We start from the raw sequence: 18,994 nt of genomic DNA on the forward strand, positions 1-18,994 counted from the left end.
TGGTATTGGTATTAATAGAGCTGAAATTCTGAAATTTTATATTGAGGTCACTATTGGTTTCTAGGGTTTACATATGGATATTTTGGGACAGAAAATTGGATGTGGGTCCATTCTGCAATGGTTTTACTAATATTATCCTCGGCAAACTTCAAGAAGAAAGATTTTGAAGACTATTTGGAGTAAAAGGTAAACATTGTTCTTTCCGAAAAAGGAAAAAAATAATAATATAAGAAACCTTGAAAGTGTGAAAATTTAGTGTTGATTAAAAAATGTTGTCAAACAAAACAAATTGTGAATTTTTAATACGGGTTTGAATCTCTACTCAAACAAGTATTTCGTTATATGGGATATGGCAATATAGAGCTATACGAAGACGTGGACCTGCACAGACAATTTTCGGTGTTAGGCTGTAGTATCCATAACGAACATCAAATACCAATTTTGAAATAATTCCGGTGAATAATTTCGGAAGCTAGAGTGATTTCCGCAAACGAACAGAGGGACGGACGGACGGACAAATGGACATAGAATTTTATGCTGATCAGAATATAAATACCAAAAGTCCTGTAGACATAATATACATTTGAGTAGTATTTTATCAACCTTCTTTATTTTGTGGGACATAGGGACGGACGGACGGACAAATAGACATAGAATTTTATGCTGATCAAGAATATACATACTTTGTGGGGTCTAAAATGTATATTTCGAGGTGTTACAAACGGAATGAAAAACTTAATATACCCTCCATACTATGGTGAAGGGTATAAAAAGGCACATCTTATGTATCAAATTCATTTCAAAAGGTTGTGGTGCCGATTGTTTCTACTCCTTAGCAATAGTAAAAATTATACTTTAGCCTTACCCTTGCCACTTAATAGGTACTATTATGTGTAACGTGCAAATTCATTTCAAAAGGTTGTGGTGCCGATTGTTTCTACTCCTTAGCAATAGTAAAAATTATACTTTAGCCTTACCCTTGCCACTTAATAGGTACTATTATGTGTAACGTAAGAACGGGCCACAACAACAAAATCAATTAAAATTTTAAGAGCATTACAACGTCATATATAAAGGACTTTAAATTGTGTTACGGCAATCTATTTCGATCGTAATTTAATTCTTATAACTAAACTATGGTAACGGAACTAATGGTTGGTCTCTACTCTCTGTTGACCACTAAATGGAAAACAACACAATGTTTGGGGGTCTGCTGTGAAAAGTGAGACAGAAAAAATGAAAAAAAAACAAATAATACTCTAAATGCATTACATCTATAGAGTAACGTATAAAGCACTTTAAATTGTATAATGCCAACCTCAACACAATCAACAAATTGTTGCAAGTTGCAACTCTAATCCTAATGTACTAATGGTACTAACAAAAGTGGATTAATTTAAAGCACAGTAGTTTGAAACCTAAAAATATGATATGTGGGATTTTAGTATAGGGATTTTTTCAACGAATTGTACCCAAATCCCAAATTTAGGATATGTGTGCATTATAAAATTTATAATCGAAAGGAAAAATTGACCCAAAATTGAAGTCATTTTTATACCCTCCACCATACATAGTATGGACGATATATTAAGTTCGTTATTCCGTTTGTAACTCCTCGAAAAAATAATTCTAGACATAACAAAGTATATACAGGGTGAGACAAAAAAAACTGCAAAAAATAAGACGTCATAATTTTTGCATTTTTTTTTTTTTAATTTTATTGAATGAAATCTAAAAATGTCGGAAATAGCATCAAATTTTAGAATAAGTTTAGATTTGTCGAACTGGTCTCCTTGGCACGACTGATGGCCTTCAAATGACCAATGAAACCGACACACGCTGCCCGAATGTTGCTCTGCGGTATTTTGGCCCATTCCCGGCCAAGCGCTTACTTGAGGTGATCGACACTTTAGTATTTTTTAGTGCCAACCTTGCTTTACAAAATAATCCAGACACAATAGTCCAACGGATTGGTATCCGGATATTTTGGTGGTCATTGCTGGTTGGCCGCGCTTGATATGAAGCAAGGAACCTCATTTTGTAATCAGTCTTGGGGTGCTGAGTGCGATGCCGCTGAGTCCTTTTGGAATGTCGAACAACGAATGTTTTCTAATCGGAGAAAACTAAATTCGGCAGTTCACCACTTTCGGCCAAGCGAAGCAACTCTTCAGAGGTGGTACGAGACACAAAAGATTTATTCACTCACCAAAATACTTTTGTATACTTGTAAACAATATAATGAGCTGTCACTGTAATAATTTTAACTGGTGTCGGACGAATGGCTTAGAAATGACAGATTTTTGATGATTTTAGGGACAATATTCACCGGAGTTACTTTAAATTTCGTAGTTAGAATTCGTAATAATGCCAACTACTTCGCATAACAAAGGTAACTCTCAATATTCGGTATTTTGATGATTTCAGCATCATTATTAACCGGAGTTGTTTCAAATTTCTTATTTAGAGTTCGTAATGGGAACTACAGTCTATGACATGATGTCTACGTATAGACCCCATATATCAGTATTAGGTATTTTTGACATTGTTAAAAATTTCGTAATTAAAGTTTCTAATAGGTACTACAGCTTGTGACAAAAAATTGTCTTGCAGGTCCAGGTCATATAGCCCCGATATGACGATACCTACTTGGTATTTTTACGATTATAGGTGCACTTTTCACCGAAATGGTTTGAAATTACATATTTCAAGTTCCTAATAGGTACTACAGCCTACGACAGAAAATTGTCTAGGTCCAGGTCTTCCTATAGCCCTGATATGGTACCTCCCTATATCCGGTATTTTGATGATTTTAGCTACATTATTCACCGGAATTGTTTCAAATTTGGTATTTGAAGTACAGCCTAAGACAAAAAAATGTCTGTGCCGCTCCACGTCTTCGTATAATGGCTTATGACAAAAGTTACCTATGCAGGTCTATGTCGTCGTATAGACCCTAATCTAACAGCTACATTCGGTATTTTTAAGATTTTAATAAAATTTTTAACGGATTTAATTTTTTTGAAAATTACCAAATTCGTTCCAAATGGTGGAGGGTATTCAAAGTTCGGACCGTCCGAACTTACTGCTGTTTCACTTGTTCTTTACACATTTTGATAAAAGGTAATTCCACTGTTGTTCCACATTGCATTTCAGTTACCTATGCATATGGTATGCATTGGAAACAGCTCCCGAAAAAAACAAAAAACAAAAAAAAAACAACTTTGAAAGTTGCATGTATTTAAGCCTAACTTACAGCTTGTTAAGTGGTTGAACAATTTTAATGATGCTCATTTGTATTGCAGTTGGTATTAGGTTTCTTCCATTCGTATGGTTACATTCGCCACTGCCACAACACCATAGCTTGTTGAAGCCGTTTTGTTGATACTACTGTGAGCTGTTAAATTAACACCGAAGGTGTCGTTGATTCTCGACAAATATAAACAGAGTTTCCTGTTTGAAGAGTGGGCGGTGCTCTTAGAATATTTTACCTTTAATGTTCCATCCGAATATCCCATGTCCGAAAAGACCACGTAAAAACATCAATACAATGTCGGTAGAAGTTTTAGCAACCTAGGCTAAAGTTACATTTGGTGTGTTGCTGCTAGTCCCGTTTTTTCAGTTCAAGTAAACAGAGCAACAAAAACAAGTGGCTTCTAAAACCCACATTATGTTGCATTAAATTTACATGCCCAAACATCCTCTAAAGGAATGGGAAAATTCCCGAGGCAGCCAAAGTTTAATTACAATATGGAGGGCAGAAAGCAAAATCGTACAGAGTGCATAGTTTGGAGTAGAGCAACCAACTCCTGTAGATTTGGTAGTGTTGCTTTATTTAGCAAAAAAAAAAAAGACTTTTAAAAGGTAAGGATACTTTAATTGAAAGTAGAATATTTTCAATAGCAATGCTAAATAAATTGTAAAATTGTATTTAAAACAGATAAATATAAGTAAGATATTATTGTACCTTCCCCACCAAGGGGAATTATTGTACCTTCCCCACAAAGGGTCAAAATTTTGAATAATTACAACACTTAAAAATGTTCTGTAAGAGTCCGATTGTCTTCAAATTTCACACATGCCAATAATTTAATTAACCCAAGGTCTGGATAGATATCGGAATATATCGGTCCATTCTTCTCCCCCACAAAAGGTCGACATTTTAAATATACATGAAGCTCATAAAACGCGATATAAATATCCGATTCCATTTAGACTTACCACATCTGAATATTCCTATCAACACAGGATCTATTATAAAGGCGGTAGAGATCGGACCATTCCTTCTGGTACCTCCCCCACAAAGGGTCAAGGTTCTGAATAAGCAAAACGTTTATAAAATCCGAAATAAGTATGAGGTTCTCTTTATATTTCACACATTTCTTTATTTCTACTAACACAAGATCTGTTGTGAAGAAGGGTAAAAATTTTGAGTATCCATGGAGCTCATATAACGCGAAATTAACATCGGATTTCATTTAGACTTGGAACGTCTCACTATTTCCATTAACACAAGATCTGTTATAAAGATGGAAAAGATCGGACCATTTCTTCTGGTCCGGGTGCAAGATTTTGAGAAACCAAACGCTCAAAGAGGCCAAATAAGCATTCAACTCTCCTCAAATGTCAAACATGCAAACATTTTTGCTAACACAAGATCTGTTGTGAAGATGATATATACACATCGCGAAACCCTTCTTGTATATCACCCACAAAGGGTCACGATTTTCAATACTTTTATCTGTCATAACTTGCGAAACAAGTCAGCGGTTCTTTACAATTTGCTATATCTAAATATTTCTCTCAGCCAGAAACTTGGGATGAATATGGATTTTATGATAAAGTTACCATTATAGATCAAACCTGGGACGTCGCAATATTTACATCGTATTTATTTAGGTCCGATGTGAAATGAACAGTATTGAGGGTCAAAAGTTTGAATAACCATAACCGAAGTCAAAATATATTTATACAAACTAACATTGGCTGAGAGTGTACGTCTCTCGGCAGAACCGTCTGATCCTTTTTAACTTGATGGTATTTACAATAGGTGTCTACTCCTCTGACAGAAAATTTTCCAACCATATAACTGTACCTCCCAATATTCGATACTTTCAAATTACATATTTGGAGTTCATAAAAATTTCGTAATATAATTTTTAGAATGGTTTTGCACAGTTATCAAACGCATTTTAATTTAAGAATTTAAAATGAAATAAAAGCACATCAGAAACGTAACCGTTCGTCCCACCTAAAGTGTTTTTTGTAGCAAAATGTGACAAAGTAAACAAATGTATATATGGCCGTGGGTGTTTCAAATTTTAGACACATACAAAAAGGTTTTTAAATTTTGAGTAACATTAGGTCTCTCTGGTTATTCAAAAATGTTGAAAGTTGAAAAAATGGGAAATTCATTAGCATTAGAATAAAACTACCTTTTTTTCTGAATAATCTACTGGGAATCTACTGGGCAATTAAAATTAAAGGTATCATAATTATGCCTTTCATTTGCAAAACTTAGAAATATTCTTCGGAGATCCCATTTAGCGAAATATATAGCGATACCGAGCGATTTTATGCATTTCAAGTTTCCCTGCGAAGAACATCTCCTATATCAAATATTTTAAGATACATCCACAAATACATATAAATTGCAAAGATATAATTAAGCATCCCAAATATTTATGTTCTACAGTTCCTAGTCACATTAAATTTTGTTACATATCTTATATCATCTATATAACGGTAATATGTGCAATTTTAAAGGTTTTATAATTTAAATGTCCTAACTGTGGAGGATGTAAAAAGTTCATCCACGTCGAACTTAACTACGTTTTTACCTGTTTTGCTTGCAATCATATGACTATAGATAACAAAATATGTTCATGGCCACGTGGAATGATCATTCATGAATCTCTGTGTGTACGTATGTATGTGTACTTCCTACTACAGTCATAGTACTTGTATGTCGGTGTGTGAGGTGTCGTACGCCTTTGGTACGTGTTTAAAATATATTATACGAAATGCGTTAACGCAACTATTTGACATTTAATTAGTTTGCGAGCTGAATATCAAAATATTATTGTAACATTTCGGTCGGGAAAGTCAGAAGTTGACCATTTCAAACAAAACATTTAAAAAGGCATTGAGCATGCCGGTGTTCCAGCCGACGCGGTGCTCCATTGCCACCACTGAAATGTTGACCACATCCCAATTGGTTTCTGTGGCTTAATTCCGTGGCTAGTCATCGTCGCTTGCCATACACGCAAATATGAGGCTATTCAAGTCACCGGGAATGCTGGCACATTGTTTGGACGCCATTAATATTTACGAAATTGTATAATAGTAATGGGAATAAGGAAACATGGCATTTTGAGAATATATTTGGGAATAATATTCACTTATAGGTTTTTTTGTACAACTCTAACATTCAGAATTATAAAAATGTGCCTTATATATATTCGATCGCTAATAACAAATTTTAATGAAACTCCAGGTAATTTAGCATTCCGTTCCAGATTAGCACTTTACGGGTTTCTTTCTGTACAGTTAACTTTATTGTAACAGAAAATACACTGAAAAATACATAGCTCTACAAATATCCAAAACTACTACTACGCCTTTTAGTTTATCAAATACCAAAATTCAGAACTGTAGCTCATGACTATCGTTATTATTATAATGCCAAATTTCTGATGGATTTTTTTTGGAAACCATTATAGTTATAATGACCAATATTTTATTCAAAAAATGTTATACAAATTAGTCCTTATGTACTTTTCGTGATCTTTTAGTAGGACTTAGTTTACAGTTTATACCTTCAAAATACATCGAGCCAGATCACAATATTTAGCACTTTCTGTGCATTTCGTATTGTTTCTGTGGGAATTACCAATTCGCCAATCGTTTGCCATAGCCAAACCTTACACAAACATTTAGATCCATAGCATTTTTATACCCTCCACCATACATAGAATAGAGGGTATATTAAGTTCGTCATTCCGTTTGTAACTCATCGAAATAATCATTTTAGACCCAACAAAGTATATATATTCTTGATCAGCGTACAATTCTAAGGCGATTTAGCCCTGCCCGTCCGTCTGTTGTAATCACACTACTGTCAAAATGAAGCTAGAAAGCTAAAATTTTGCACAGATCTCTCTTTTGTCTGCAGGCAGGTCAAGTTCGAAGATGGGCTATATCGGTCCATGATATCGTATAGCCCCCATATAACGGTACCCCCCGATATTCGGCATTTTGATGATTTTAGCCACATTTTTCAATATAATTGCCTCAAATTCCACACAAAGAGTTCTTTGCGAGCACTTTACCCCCTGAAAAGGGAAATGTCTATATAGATCCACAATATCGTATATCCCCCATATAATGGTACCCCCCGATATTCGATATTTTGATGATTTTAGCCACATTTTCCAATGGATAGCCTGAAAATCCTCACAAGGAGTTCCTTGTGAGTACTTTATCCTTCGGAAGAGAATTATCTATATAGGTCCACGATATCGTATAGCCCCCATATAACAGTACCCCCCGATATTTGGTATTTTGATGATTTTAGCCACATTTGTCAATGGAATTGTCTGAAATTCCACACAAGGGGACCCTTGTGAGTACTTTATCCCCCGAAAGAGAATTGTCTATATGGGTCCATGATATCGTATATCCCCCATATAACGGTACCCCCCGATATTAGGTATTTTGATGATTTTAGCCAAAGTTTTTAACGGAATTGACTGAAATTCTACACAAGGAGTTCTTTGTGAGCACTTTACCAGCTGAAAGGGAATTGTCTATATAGATCCACAATATCGTATATTCCCCATATTCGGTATTTTGATAATTTTAGCCACATTTTCCAATGGAATGGTCTGAAAATCCACACAAGGAGTTACTTGTGAGTACTTTATCCTTTGGAAGAGAATTATCAATATAGGTCCACGGTATCGCATAGCCCCCATATAACGGTACCCTCCGATATTTGGTATTTTGATGATTTTAGCCACATTTGTCAATGGAATTGTCTGAAATTCCACACAAGGAGTGAGTGCTTTACCCCCAGACAGAGTCTATATATGTCCACAATATCGTGTATCCCCCCATATGTCGGCACCTTCCGATGTTAGGTATTTTAAAGATTTTAACATAATTTTTTAATGGATTCTATTTTTTTTTTTTTTTTTTGAAAATTTTCTAATTCGTTCCAAATGGTGGAGGGTATTCAAAGATCGGCCCGGCCGAACTTACTGCTTTTTTACTTGTTATAATTTCTCTGTTCTTAGTACATTTTTATACCCTCCACCATACATAGTACATTCGATTTAGCCCTGTCCGTCCGCCCTTCTGAGTGCTTTACCCCCTAGAAGAGAAGTGTCTATATCGGTCCACGATATCCCCCACATAACGGTACCTCCAGATTTAAGTGGTATCTTTCGACGGATTTTTTTAAAATGTTCAAAGTCCTTCAAAATGGTGGAAGGTATTAAAAGTTCGGCCCTTAGCTGATTTGTTACTTATTTTGTTTTACAAAGCAGAACAGGAACTACAGTCTTCAAAATACAATAAATCGGGGAGTACAGTTGTATGGGTTTTTATAAAAAAATTTAACCTACAAAGAATTGTCTTCCACCAGGTTTGTTACCTGTTGCTAGTTTCAAATTCCAAAAGTGAACGAATTCCTTGGAAATACGTGTCTAAAATTACCAATATTGGGAGGTATAGTTTTAAGGGTGCTATAGGAAATCACTGACCTATATAGAAAATGTCCTACCACCGGAGCTTGAAGCAATTACGAACTTCAAATACCGAATGTAAAAAATCCGTTAAAAAATGAAACTTAAATCTTCAAAATACCGAATATACTAATGTGGCGTTATATGGAGGCAATAGTAAATCTTGGACCAATACAGACAATGTTCTGCCACCGAACGTGGAACCCATTATAAAGCATAAACATTAAATGTGCAACAATTTCGTGAAAAAATGGTTAAAATAATCCAAATACTGAATATAGAAAGTTAACGTTATGAGGGGGCGATACCTAATCGTGGACCTATATAGCCCATTTTGAATACCAAAAGTCCTTCAGTCCAAGGACACATTTGAGTAAAATTGTATCAACCTACTTCAATTCGTTTGGAAACTAGAGTGATTGCCACGGACAGATGCACGGACAACGCTTAATGGGATTAGAATTTAGGCCGATCAAGAATACATATAATTTATGTCGTCTAAAATGTATATTTGGAGGTGTTATAAACGGGATGACAAACTTTGTATACCCTCCATGCTATGGTGGAGGGTATAAAAAATTAAATAGTTCCAGAAAAGTTGTTGTGGGTTCCAGGAGCATTATTTAAAAAAAGTTTTTCTAATGAAATTGTTTTTTTTTTTTGTTTGCTACAATTTCAATAAAATCATTAATAAACTTTTTTCTTTTTTATTTTTTTTTTCTGGTCCAATACATACATTTATATATCGATTGATTTTGCCCTCAATCGAATGTGAAACCAACATTGGCTACCATCAACGCTGGTGGCAACGATTACAGTCACAACGTTTGTTTTATCGGCACTTGTTAGCCACGAGAACAAATTGGATATGGTGCATGTTCAGAATTCAACACTGGCCGGAGGCGTTGCCGTTGGTAGTGTCTGTAATTTGCTGATTGGAGCTCATGGTGCCGTTTTAATTGGAATCATTGCTGGTACAATATCGGTGATGGGTTATCGTTTTATAACGGTGAGTGATATTTTTTTTTTTTTTTTCATATATATTTGTTATATATGTAGGCAATTTTTGTCCATATAGCATTGGCTTTGATGTGTAAACAATAAACAACACTGTGCAACAGAATGGAGCTCAAAGAAAAGAAGAATACTTTTTAGTGATAGCCTGAATTTGTCAAGTCGAAAAATTATTATATCCCTGTTAATTCTTATTGTAGCTCACTGAAGAATTCCACAGTCAAATCGATTCAGGCATCAATCTTAAATATTTTTATACCCCATTTTTTTGTAACAGGCAAAAGGAAACGAGATAGACCGATAGTTCCTTTTGATGATCTGCATAGAATCACATTCTGAGTCAATTTATGCATGTCCTTCCGTCCGCCTGTCCGTCCGTCTGTCCATGTATTTTTGTAAACAAAGTACAGTTCACATTTATAGCCCTATCCAGGCACTTACGACCGAATTGAGTCTAGAAGCTAGTATGTCAAATTTGGTGAAGATCGGTTCAGATATAGCTATAGCTCCCATATGTAGTGTTCATCCGATTTGTTATATTTGTTACCCACAGCCGTAATATGCACTCCGTAACATCGATATTTAGGGAAATATATCAAATACAGCTCAGAAATATCTTTGCCAAATTTTATCGAGATCGGTTCCGATTTGGATATAGCTCCCATATATATTTTTATCCGATTTCAAATTAATTGTGCACCAAATGGGCAATATAAGTCCGAATTTAAAAGATACAAATGCTTCGGCATATTTAATCCTTTGAACTTTAAATTATAATTATAATCATAGCGTGTATGATTGAATTCTCCCATAAAAACTTTTAATTGTTATGCGGAGCTCTACTAAATTAGCAAAGTGGTGTAGGGTATTATAAAGTCGGCCCGCCCGACTTTAAGACTTTCTTTACTGGTTTCGTTTTAACTTTAGTCAATCAATGTCCTTTTTGTCCTTTTTATACCCTCGACCACAAATAGTATGAAGGGTATATTAATTTCGTCATTCCATTTGTAACTCATCGAAATCATAATTTAAGACAGAACAAAGTATATGTATTCTTAATCAGCGTAAAATTCTAAGCCGATTTAGCACTGTCCGCCCGTCCGTCTGTTGTAATCACGCTAGAGTCAAAACGAATAAAGACAGGAAGCTAACATTTTGCACAGATATGTCTTTTGTCTGCAGGCAGGTCAAGTTCGAAGATGGGCTATATCGGTTCATGATATTGTATAGCCCCCTAATAACGGTACCGTCCGATATCCGGTATTTTGATGATTGTAGCCAAATTGTTCAATGAATTTGTCTGACTGAAATCCAGAAAAGCAGTTCCTTCTGAGTGCTTTACCCCCTGGAAGAGTATTGTCTATATAGGTCCACGATATCGCATATCCCCCATATAACGGTAACTCCCTATATTCGGTACTTCAATGATTTCAGCTACATTTTTCAATGGAACTGTCTGAAAATCCATATTAGAAGTTATTTTTAACCACTTTACCCCCTGGAAGAGAAATGTCTATATACCCCCACGATATCGTATAGCCCACATACAACGGTACCCCCCGATATTCGATATTTTGATGATTTTAGGAACGTTATTCACCGGAGTTGTTTCAAATTTCGTATTTAGAATTCGTAATGGGAACTACAGTCTATGCGAGAAAATATATGCAGGTCCACGTCTTCGTATAGGCACCATATATCAGTACCTATATTTGGTATTTTGACAATTTTAGGTAAAATATTCACCAAAATTGTTTGAAATTTCGTATTTGAAATTCCTAACAGGTACTACAGCCTGTGACAGAAAATTACCTATGCCGGTCCTGGTCTTCGTATAGCCCCGATATAACGGTACCTCCCTATATTCGGTATTTAATGATTTTAGCTAAATTATTCACCACGTCTTCGTATAACGGCTATATTCGGTGTTTTGAAGATTTTAACATAATTTTTTAACGGATTTCAGAGTGCAGCCCCGCCGAACTTATTGCTTTTTTACTTGTTCCCTCATCATAACTCTTGGATTTTTAGTTGCCGTCTATTTCCCCCACTACCCCTTGCTAAACTAGGCAAATAAAAAGCAGTAAGTTCCACCATTTGGAACAAATTTGGACATTTTCAAAAAAAAAAAAATTAAATTAAATTCGTTAAAAAATTCTGTTAAAATCTTAAGAATACCGAATATAGCCCTTATACTGGGGTCTTTACGAAGACCTACATAGGCAACTTTTAACATAATATACATACAATATTCAATACAATATTCAAATACGAAACTCGAAGGATGTTCCGTTACATCGGGGCTATACGAAGACCTAAACCTGCATAGACAATTGTCTGTCCCAGGCTGTAGTACCAACTAGTAACTTCAAATACGAAATTTCAAACAATTTCGGTGAATATTGCACCTAAAACCGCCAAAATATCGAATATAGGGAGGTACTGATTTATAGGGCCGATGCGATGACCTGGACCTGCATAAACAATTTTCGGTCATAGACTGTAGTTCCCATTACGAAATCTAAATACGAAATTTGAAACAGCTCCCTTGAAAAATTTGGCAACAATCATCAAAATACCGAATATAGGGAGATACCGTTATGTGGAGGCTATACGAAGAAGTGAGACTGCATACACAATTTTTTGTCATAGGCTGTAGTACCCACTACGAATTGTAAGTACGAAATTTGAAACAACTCCGGTGAATAATGTCCCTAAAATTGTCAAAATATCAAATATCGGGGCGGTACCGTTATATGTGGCCTATACGTGCACCTTTATAGACATTTCTCTTCCAGGGGGTAAAGTGCTTAGAAAGAACTTCTAGAATGGATTTTTAGACAATTCCATTGAAAAATGTATCTAAAATCATGAAAATACCGAATATAGGGAGGTGCCGTTATATGGGGGATATATTGTTGACCTATATAGACAATACTCTTCCAGGGGCTAAAGTACCCAGAAGAAACTCCTTTTTCGGATTTTCAACCAATTTCAAAATTTAAACTCATCAAAATATCGAATATCGGACGGTACCGTTATCTGTGGACCGTGGACCGATATAGTCCATCTTCGAACTTGACCTGCCTGCAGACAAAAGACTGATCTGTGCAAAATGTTAGCTTCCTATCTTTATTCGTTTTGACCCTAGCGTGGTTACAACAGACGGACGGACAGGACTAAATCGTTATAGAAATTTACGCCGATCAAGAGAATATATACTTTGTCATGTCTACATTTATTATTTCGATGAGTTACAAGCGGAATGACGAACTTAGTATACCCTAAATTCTATATATATTGTGGAGGGTATAAAAAGCAAAGTTACGGACACTTATTAGTATGATGTCTTGTTATCTTTTTCCTTTGAATCTGCCATTAACAATTCTTCTGTTTGTTAAATGCATTTCCGCTGTTCATTACATCATTCCATGTATGAAGCAGAATCCAGTTTGCTTTTATAGGAATACCAACTATAACTATACAGATACCAAGAATTATTCCTATTCCATAATAATTCTCTACTCAATGCTACAAGCTACACGTATGGAAGGTGCCATTGACAATCTTTATACCCTACAACACTATGTGTTGGGGGTATTATAAGTTTGATTGGGCCAGAATTTATGTAACACCTCGAAATATTGGTTTCCCATATAAGAAAGTATATATGGATCTTCCTAGCTCGCCGAGCTGAGTCGATCTAGCTATGTATGTCCGTCCGTCCGTCTGTCCGTCTGTCCATGTTAATTTGTAATCACTCTACAGGTCGCAATTATGGCCCGATCTTCACTAAATTTAAATGTAGGTGGGGTTAATGTCAGTATAGAACCCTATTTCTTTTGGAGATGATCGCCAAATGTTTAGGGGTTAAAATGGACCAAATACTGAAAAAATGTCGGATTTTGCAGTAGCTATACAGGTCGCAATTATAGACCAATCGACGCGGAATTTCGCATGTAGCTAGAGTTTAGGGCGGGGAAGAAGCCTACCAATTTGGGTGGTCATCGGATTATATTTAGCGGGTAAAATAGACAATATCTTTTGTATTGAAAAAATTCGAAATTTTTCATTAAACCGCGAATATTTTAAATCCCGGCGAAATCACAAGGCCATGACAGGGTTACTTCTGATCTTTACATTGATTTTAACATCCAACAAATCGGATATATAGCAAAATATGTGCGATATATATGAAAATATGCTTGAAAGATCTATTTTATGTCGAGAACGGCTGAACTGATTTCGACAGTTCTCATTAATTCAGAATGGCCTCTTGGCAGAAAAGAAAAAACGCCTAAAAAATCGCATAAAAATATCGATCTAAAGATGAAAATATTGATTTTGTAAATTTCCTCATATTTTTTTCAATTTTTCAATTTTGTCATATTTTTGGCATATTTTCATTTTGAATTAAACATTTGGTAATATTTCTACAGCTAACAAAACTAAGTAGTTAGGATATCCGGATATCATATACAGATCGCATTTATGGCCCGATCCTTACGAAATTTTGCATGGGGGTAAGATGGGGGTCAGAATAGAAGCGTACTTTTTTTGGAGATGATCGCCATATATATAGGGGTTGAAATGGACCAAAAAACTGCAAAATTGTCAGCAGGTCATAATTATCGCCCGATCCTCACGCACATTTGAATGGGGGTTACCGGACATTGCAAAAGCCAAGCAGTTTTGGATGGCCATCCAAAAATATTCAATGTGTGAAATAGTTTGCCATCTTTTGTAGACAAAAGACGAAAATGTCCATTCCAGTGACTTTTTGGAGAATTCACAAATACAGGAAAGACGCACTTCTGACTATTTCGTTAACGCTGATTTCGTTCAAGAATATAGTCAAATGTCTGTATCTCATATAGATGCGTTTCAGTCAAAAACCAATAATAAATGTTAATCTTTTGCCACTTCTGAGAGATTTTGGGTCTTTGGGAAATATTGGTTCCAGATTTAGGAAGACCATTTACGTGCAACATCTACCAATAAATTGGAGATGAGCAAATTAGTTTAAGTTACTATTATTCGAAAATTAGAGAACGAAACCTGATGGTTTTCTTTTATTATTTGTCACAATATCTTGTGAAATTCTTTCGAGTATCTCGCCTGTATAAACTGTATCCTTTATTATAGTGTTGTAGGGTATTCAACGGTCGGCCCCGCTCGACTGTAGCCTTTGCTTACTTGTTTTTATTTACTATTAAAAAAAAATCATGACAACAACTCATATTCATGATAATACAATAAATATTTCTTTTATTTTCCCCGTACGCACAACATAAAGTGCTGTCAAATGGATTTGCAACTAGAATCACATTTGCTTTTTAAACTGCGTTATTTGTACATTGATAGTTTTATGCATCAAGACATGGGTGAGTGTAGTTGATAGTCACCTTTATCGGTTTATAAGTAGGTACGTAGGCTGTGGTACCTATTCACGAACTTCAAATAAGAAATCTGAAACAATTATTGTGAATAATAGCGGCATATGAGAAAAATACCAAATATCGGGAGGTATCGTTATATGGGCTATACGAAGTCATGGACCTGCATAGGTAATATTCTATCATAGGCTGTCGTACCCATTACGAACTTTAAATACGAAGTATAAAACAATTCTGGCGAATAATTCCGCTAAAATCATCAAAATACCGAATATAGGAAGGAAAGCTATATGGGGGTATCCGAAGACGTGGACCTGCGATTTTTTGTCATAGGCTGTAGTACCAATTACGAACTTTAAATACGACATTTGAAAAAATTTCTGGGCAATATGAAAACGTGGACAGACATTTACGAACTTAACCTGCCAGCAAATTCGGGTTAAAGTTAAAGTACAGTTGTATGTAGGGCTATACCAAAACGTGGTCCTATATAGCCCATTTTTAATGTCAAAAGTCCTACGGACATAAAATACATCTAGTAAAATTTATCAACCTTCTTCATTTCGTTCGGAAGCTAGAGCAATTTCTATAGGCGGACAGAAGGAGAAACGTCACTAAATCGACATAGATTTTTATGCTTATCCAGAATATATATGATTTTTGGGTTTTAAAATGGATATATATCTGAATGTTATAAACGGAATGACAAACTTAATATAACCTCCAACACTATGGTGGAGGATATAAAAGTAAAAAAATTACCTTCATGATCCTATCCTGATTTTCATACCCTCCACCATAGTATGGAGGGTATATTAAGTTTGTAATTTCGATTGTAACACCTCGAAATATACATTTTAGACCCCACAAAGCATAAAATTCTATGTCGATTTAGCGATGTCCGTCCGTCTATCCGTCTATGGAAATCACTCTAGCTTCCGAACGAATTAAAGTAGATTGATAAAATTTTACTCAAATGTATATTATGTCTGCAGGACTTTTGGTATTGAAAATGGGTGATGGAGGTCTACGTTTTGGTAAAGCCCCCATATAACGGTACATCCAGATATTCGGTTTTTTGTTAATTTTAGCGACATTATTCACCGGAATTGTTTCAAATTTGGTATTTGAAGTTCGAAGTGGAAACTACAGCCTTAGACAGAAAATTATCTGTGCAGGTCAACGTCTTCGTATAACCCCCATATAACTGTACTTCCCGATATTCGGTACTTTGTTGATTTTAGCAACATTATGAACCGGAATTCTTTCAAATTTGGTATTTGATGTTCGTAGTGGATACTACAGCCTATGACAGAAAATTGTCTGTGCAGGTCCACGTCTTCGTATAGCCCCCATATAACGGTACCTCTGGATATTCGGTATTTTGACGATTTTAGCGACATTATTCAACGGAATTGTTTTAAATTTGGTACTTGATGTTCGTAGTGGATATTATAGCCTATTACAGAAAATTGTCTGTGCAGGTCCACGTCTTCGTATAGCCCCCATATAACGGTATCTCCGGAAGTTCGTAATGGATACTACAGCCTATGACAAAAAATTGTTGAATTTTGAACGGATTTTATTTTGTTTACTTTTGGAGAGTATTCAAAGATTGGCCCGGCCAAACTTACATCTTTTTTACTTCTTTTTGTTTTTTTGTATGACAAAGTTATAGTTATTAACTTTGTCTCCGAGATGAAATTAAAATTTATAACAGTTTCACATGATATGAGTTTCACAAAAATAATTCCTTCGGACCCTGGATCCTCAAAGAATCACTTTCTGAGTCGACTTATGAATGTCCGTCCGTCCGTCTGTTTGTCCATGTATTTTTGTGAACAAAGTACAGGCTGCATTTATCGACATGGCATTTTGAGCAAATCATTTCTTTGGCCCAACGACGGACATTATTAAAATTGGATAAATTAAGATACAGCTCCTATATAAATTCATCCAATTTGGACTTATATCCTGGAGCCAGTTGAACTCATATCTTGGAGCTATATCCAAATCTCGATATAATTTAGCAATGGTTTTTTCCGAGCTCTATGAGATATCTGGTACCAAATATCATTGTTGTAGACTGCATATTACAAATGTTAGGGATTTAAACACCAAATCGGATGAAACATACGTATATATGAGTGCTGCGATTTTCACCAAATGTGATGTGCCAAATTGAGGTCATTTGGACTGATATTGGCCATTTGGTGCCCAATTAACCCGAAATCGGTTGAAGATATGTATACGTGAGCTATATCTAAGTTTCAACAGATCTCGAAAAAAATTGAAGCAGATATTGCTGGGCTGTACATGATATCTCGTATTAGAATGTGAGGGACTTAAACACCAGATCGTATTAAACATATATATTGGAGCTATAGCTATATCTGAACCAAATTTCAAGTACTTGTTTCTAGAAATCGGTCGGAAGTGCAAAAATATAGGTCAGTTAGACTAATATTGGCCATTTGGGGCACAGTTAACCCGAAATAGCTTGAAGATATTTAGGAGCTATGTCTAAATTTTAACCGATTCTCATCCCAATTCGTCCTTGGGCCAAACAAGTATTGTTTGGAACATTTCACCTAAATCGGATAATAATTGCGAACTGCATTTTGTTCACAGAAATAAATTGACGGACAGACGGACTGACATGAATTAATCGACTCAGAAATTGATTCCATGAATATCCTCAAAAGTAAGTCTCACTTCATTCAAAAATGCAAAGTCATATAATGCAAAAAGACACAGATACCACAGATAACGTTATTGAAATTTATACAAAACTCTAAGTATATCAGTGAAAAACTCTTGTTAAAGCAAACCACGTCCGAATAACTTTTTGATAGTCCTACATGTATATGGACACCGAATATTGCTAACCTATAAAGTATAAAAGTTTATTTTAAAAACCCCTGTATAATCTCTCATTTCTCATGTTTTCTTTTTTTCCCCTTTTAGCCATTTTTAACACAGAAATTACGTTTACACGACACCTGTGGCGTACATAATCTCCATGGTATGCCGGCCGTAATCTCTGCCATTGCCTCGGCCATTTTTGCTACGATGGTAACTAGAGAAGAATATAAATCCGATTTTGGTGCTATCTTTCCGGCAATGATAAACGAAACGGAAATATCAGCCAACAACATGACCGAAAACGATGCAACAATCCATATAATGGGGGTAAGTAGAACGGCATAAAACTTCGAAGAAGAAACCATGTTGATGCATTTTTTTGGAAACACATCGATTCTGTACATACAGTCTGTCGTAAAAATTAGTATGCACCAGTGCAAACAAAATATGCATTGATGCCCAATCAACTATTAGGGACATTAAGGTATATAGAGAAATGTTCGGCTCAAATGTATATCCCAAATGTTATTGTATATCATATAGGGTGAGATAAAAAACTGCAACAAAGTAAAACGCCATAATTTTTACTCTTTTTTTAAATTTTATTAAATGAAAGCAAAAAATGTCGGAAATAGCATCAAATTTTAGAATAAGTTTAGATACATTCGAATTGGTCACCTTTGGCACGAATTATGACCCGCATATGCATGTTGCTCTGCGATATTTTGGCCCATTCCCGGCAAGCGTTTGCTTGAGGTGATCGACACTTTCGTATTCATTGCTTTACAAAATACTCCAGGCACAATAGTCCAACGGATTGGTATCCGGAGATTTTGGTGGCCATTGTGCCCCGGAAATGAAGAGAGGAACCTCATTTTGTAACCATTCTTGGGTGGCGCGTGTTGAGTGCAATGGTGCTGAGTTCTGTTGGAATGCCCAAGGTCTGCGACCAAAATGTTTGTTGCCCAAGGCTTT

The 18,994-nt window shown here is 35.5% G+C and overlaps 1 protein-coding gene across 1 annotated transcript in view; it reads left to right on the top strand.

The window, feature by feature from the left end:
* The window catches only part of LOC101901795 (ammonium transporter Rh type A), a 59,331-nt gene that overhangs the window by 37,114 nt on the left and 3,223 nt on the right, over positions 1-18,994 (top strand). Inside the window, exons 5-6 of the mRNA XM_005182240.3 lie at positions 9,563-9,753; positions 18,122-18,346. Coding sequence (XP_005182297.1) covers positions 9,563-9,753; positions 18,122-18,346 — 416 coding nt within the window. The remainder of the gene's footprint in view (positions 1-9,562; positions 9,754-18,121; positions 18,347-18,994) is intronic.

This window comes from Musca domestica, unplaced genomic scaffold (assembly GCF_030504385.1).
Source record: "Musca domestica strain aabys unplaced genomic scaffold, Musca_domestica.polishedcontigs.V.1.1 29, whole genome shotgun sequence".
Lineage (NCBI taxonomy): Eukaryota > Metazoa > Arthropoda > Insecta > Diptera > Muscidae > Musca > Musca domestica.